The sequence below is a fragment of the Mustela putorius genome, unplaced genomic scaffold, assembly GCF_011764305.1.
Source record: "Mustela putorius furo isolate JIRA1106 unplaced genomic scaffold, ASM1176430v1.1 tig00000127_pilon_pilon_pilon, whole genome shotgun sequence".
NCBI lineage: Eukaryota > Metazoa > Chordata > Mammalia > Carnivora > Mustelidae > Mustela > Mustela putorius.
Genome location: NW_025421288.1, coordinates 4587740 through 4592961, shown reverse-complemented (window position 1 = coordinate 4592961; position 5222 = coordinate 4587740). Strand labels below are relative to the sequence as shown.

General features: G+C 41.3%; 1 protein-coding gene across 1 annotated transcript; it reads right to left on the bottom strand.

The window, feature by feature from the left end:
- Positions 1 to 3113: 3113 nt before the first annotated feature.
- On the bottom strand, positions 3114 to 4889 carry LOC101683863 (olfactory receptor 6Q1). Its single transcript, XM_013048477.2, has one exon. The coding sequence runs from the start codon at positions 4549 to 4551 to the stop codon at positions 3598 to 3600; it is 954 nt and encodes a 317-aa protein (XP_012903931.1). The 5' UTR covers positions 4552 to 4889; the 3' UTR covers positions 3114 to 3597.
- Between the last annotated feature and the right edge of the window lie 333 nt (positions 4890 to 5222).

The following is a 5222-nucleotide window of genomic DNA, read 5'->3' as shown; positions in this document are numbered from 1 at the left end:
AGGGTTCTGGGCGTCGAGTTCCACATCAGGCTCCCTGCTGAGCAGAAAGTCTGCTTCTCCCTCCTCATCCCTCTGCATGCTCCCTCTTGCTATGTCTCTGTCTCTCTCAAATAAGTAAATAAATAAAAATGAAATTTAAAAAATTATTTAAAAACAAGTCTTATTAAGGAAGGCACGTGATGAAATGAGCCCTGGGTCTTATACAAGACTGATGAATCACTGACCTCTACTCTGAAACCAATAATACATTATATGTTAATTAATTGAATTTAAATTTTAAAAAATGAAAAGAAAAAAAAGAAAACCCAAGTCTGTCTTCTCTCAAATTATTCAATGTGACATTTTCTGGGTACCTCTGGGTCTCTTTTGTATCCCCCAAAGAAGGAATCATATTCTCAGAAATGCCCTACTTACAAGAATACATATCTGTCATGATTTCATAATTTATCGTCATTGTGGAACGATCTCCCACTAGTAGTGGCTTTAAAATCTTCAGCCTTCGAAACTTCCAGTTTAAAATAAGTCACCGGCAACTATCATATTATCTCCCTGATATGAAGAAGTGGAGATGCAACATGGGGGGTTTGGGGGGTAGGAAAAGAATAAATGAAACAAGCTGGGATTGAGAGGGAGACAAACCATAAGAGACTCTTAATCTCACAAAACAAACAGGGTTGCCAGGGGGAGGGGAGGGGAGAGGGTGATGGGGTTATGGACATTGGGGAGGGTATGTGCTATGGTGAGTGCTGTGAAGTGTGTAAGCCTGGCGATTCACAGACCTGTACCCCTGGGGCTAATAATACATTATATGTTTATTTTAAGAATTTTAAAAATATTTTTTAAATGACATAAATAAATAAATAAAATAAGTCACCAGGATGTAATGTACAACATAAGGAATTGTTCTAGCTTTGTTTAGTGACTCATGGTAACTAGACTTACCAAGGTGATCATTTCATAATACATAAAAATATTGAATCACCATGTTGTACCCCTGAAAGTAATATGATATTTTTCAATTATAATGCAAAAACAAAGCCAGAGGCTAATTAATTAATTATAATTAAAAAGAAAAGCTTTCTCTGCCAATACCTAAACATATCATGTCATCACCAGCATTCCAGATGCTGGTAGGCAGCTCTTTTTTTAAGGGAGTGATTGCTTCACAGTGTAAATAATCACACTCACAAAGGCTTCTTTTTTTCAGTTTTTTCTTTTTTTCTTTTTTTTGAACGAAGTATAGTTGACCTATATTATCAGTTCAGTTTCTCATGTCAGATTTTATTAAAGTAAGACTCAACTTTTACATACGTAGAATCTTTTCTAAAAGTATGCCTCTGAGTTTTTACCATTTTAAGTAGTTTATCTTCCACAAGCTCAAAATTCTAAGCTTTACCATTACTTCCCATAGAATTGTTCTTAGAGTCAAAATCCAGAAAGCATTCCGTATGCCTGAATTTTAGTTCTTTCTGGAACCGTAAATGAGAATGTGACCCAGTATGATGGTTCATTTTACGTCAACTTCACTGGGCTAAGGGATGCTCAGACTGTCATTAAAATGTTATTTGGGGGTGTGTATGAGGGGTTTTCTGAGGAGATGAGCACTTGAATAAGTAGATTGAACCAAGAAGATTGCTCTCCTCAATACAGTTACCATCAGTCATCTAGGCCATCGAGGGCCTGGATGAACAAAAAGGAACAAGAAGGGAGAATTTGTTCTCTTGGCCGATGCTGCAGCATCCATCTTCTCCTGCCCTTAGACATTGGTGCCCCTGATTCTTGGGCCTTACCACAACTTACCCCTTTGGTTCCCCTGATTCTCAAACCTTCAGGCTCAGACTGAATTATGCCACTGATTTTCTTGGTTCTCCAGTTTGCAGATAACAGATCATGGGACTTCTCAACCTCCATATTGTGTGAGCCAATACCTATAATAAACCTCTCAGTCTATCTAAATAGAGAGATAGTTATTATTGTTATAAAGATAGGTAATAGATAGATAGATCTTCTTGGTTCTGTTTCTCTGGAGAACTCTTTTATATACCCAGTATGTTTTGCTTTGTTTCCCTCAGCCAGAAATCTTAAAGTCAAATGCATTTTTGTGTTCAAATCTACTCAGGTCAGGTGTCTGAAAGTTCTGCTCTTATTTCATTCATATGAATTCTTCTTTTTGATCCTGAAAGGTTCTCATCTTTGCACTATTTACGCATCTTACCATCATCCAAAAGAATACAAAGCACATATGTAATATTCAATAAATTATATATAATATTCAACAAATGAGATGGTTTTCAAAATGTGTGATTTGTGCCCTCTACCAAGCATTAAGCAACAGCTAAGATACCAGGTGGGGCAGGGGTGTAGAGACCGTGATCCTATGAACACTGTCATATAATGTGTCCATTCTTGGCCAGACAAGAAACACCATCTCAGAAAATCCATCCTTACCCTGTCAAGCTCCACATTTTCCTCTTCCATATTCTATAATTTCTGGAATGAACATTCAAATGGTGATTGTAAATGTTTAAGAGTATATCTATCTAAGTGTAGGGAATAATTTGAGTTAAAATTGTCTTTTAAGGCTTACTTCAAGTGATCTGTCATACAGATCTTCTTCAATGCATCTTCTTCAATGCATTTTGAAAGCAGTTTGGTGAAAGGGACAGGTACATCTGTATTTCAAATCAGACAATGTAGCTACGAAGAAATAAGTACATAGATCACACAGAAAATCTGCTGTGGTTCTGGGGACTTCGTGGTGGAAACGGCTGGCTGCCAAGATTTGTCCTCTCCTTTTTCTCAACAATAATCAAACTGGGGCTGGGTATCTGGCTGCCTAGCTAAGGACTGTTTTTAGCAGCCTGGCAATTAGATGTGACTTATGGCTAGCTTCTTACCAAGAAACCAATGATGGTTTCTACATCTAGTGGAGAAACTTTAAGACGGGGGGGTTCTTTCCTCTGTGATCTATCCTCAGCCTTCTTGCTCTCTAGAACCCTGTGTTCACCATGTAAATAACAAGAAGCCCCTAGAATGGGCTTCTACTAGTAGTGACCAACTACTCGGTCACTGTAGCACAAAAGGAGTCATAGACAACAAATATGGTGTGACTATATTCTAGTAAAACTTGATTTATTGACACTGAAATCTTAATTTTATTAAAGGATTATGCATCATGAAATATTATTCTTCTCTTGATATGTTTACAATCAAGTATTAAAAGTATAAAAACCATTCTTAGCTCCCAGGTCCTTAAAAACAAGTGCTGAGTTGGATTTGGCCCACAGCCCTCAGTTTGCCAGCATCCTAAGGGATGTTGACCCTATGGATGGAAGAACTTGGTTCTTTGAATGCCTGTTGACCAGAGCCACTCATCAGCCTGGAACACTCACTCTGGACTGGTGCAGAAAAGAGGAAATCTTCCCTCTTTAAACCACATTATAGTTAGATGTCTCTTGTTATAGCAGATGAACATTTTACTTTAACTGATACCTAATCCATGGTTCCTGACTACGCAGGTCACTGCTCTCTCCCATAGTCCTCTCCACCCTCCTTCTGAAAAGCCAAGTCAAGGAAACTAGGTCCCCACCTGCCTCCTCACTGACCTACCCAAGACCTGAAGGAAAAGACTCGGCCCAGAGCTCCCTTCACCTCCTTGTTTCGAAGACTGTAGATGAGGGGGTTGAGCATTGGTGTGACAATGGAGTAGAAGACAGACACCACCTTGTTGAAGTTGATGGAGGATGCCACTTTGGTCCGGACATACATAAAGAAAAGAGTGCCATAGAAGAGGCTCACCACGGTCAGGTGAGCCACACAAGTGGAGAAGGCCTTTCTGCGCTCAGCAGCTGAACGGATATGCAGCAACGTCCAGACGATATTGCCGTAGGACACAGAAATGACCGTAGAGGAGGCCAGAAGCACCGCCAGAGAGACTAGAAAATCTGTGGTCTCCTTCAGGGTGACATCTGAGCAGGACAAGGCTAGCAGGGGCGAGGCATCACAGAAGAAGTGGTCAATGACATTGGGGCCACAAAATGTCAGCTGGGACATGAGGTAGATAGGCAAAATAGGTGTGAGGAGGCCCCCCAGCCAACAGGCAGCTGCCAGACGGATGCAGGTGCCCCACGACACCAAGGCCCCATATCGGAGTGGCATACAAATGGCCACATAGCGGTCATAGGCCATGGCAGCCAGTAGGAAACACTCAGTTGCCCCCAGGAAGGTAAAGATGAAGAGCTGGGACAGGCACCCAGCATAGGAGATATTCTTGCCCCCACCAACCCCAATAAAACCAGCCAGCATCTTAGGCACTGTCACTGAAGTATACCAAATTTCAAGGCAGGACAGGTGCGTCAGGAAGAAATACATGGGTCTTCGTAGCCGATGGTTCAAAGCCACCACCAAAATGATGGCCAGGTTCTCCACCAAGGTGAACAGGTACATGGTGAGAAAGAGTGTAAAGAAGAGGAGGCGTGCTTCATGCACCCCAACAAAACCCACCATGACAAACTCTGTTACATGGGTCCAGTTTGGGGAGTATGGCTGCATGTGTGGGAGTGGAAGTCAGGACACTCATGGCCTCATAGGAGAAGACAATTCAAAGAGAACCAGGGAGAATGGTGCACTGAGACATCTTTCATCCTGGAAAAGGAAAGCAAAGTCAAGACACTGTCCTTGCCCTCAAATAATATATAGTCTATAAGGAGGTCTAGAAAACAGGAAATTTCAGTACAAAATTTAAAGTGCTGGATATGGATGGGGATATTATGGGAGGAAATAGCAGAGAAGCTCCACCAGTCTGGAGGAATCCAAGAATATTTTCTGGAGGAAGTGTTGTCTCAACTGGAACCTGGAAGATAAGGATAAGTGAGTGAGATAAAAGAGATATAAAGAGACCACAGCAAGGGGGCACCTGAGTGGCTCAGTCAGTTAAGCACCTCCCTTCCCCTCAGGTCATGATCCCAGGGTCCTGGATCAAGCCTTACATCAGACTCCCTACTTCTCCCTCTGCCCCTTCCCCACCCCATAAATAAATAAAATCTTGAAAAGAGAGAGAGAGAACACAACAAATATAAAATTCCAGATACCAGAGAGAGCACCATGCATTTGGGAAACGTTAAGTAGATACAGGTCACCATGGAAGTTAAAAAGCTTGGCTTTCTGATCAAGCATACCTGGCTTTAAATACCAAAGAATTTAACTACTAGACCAATGAAATT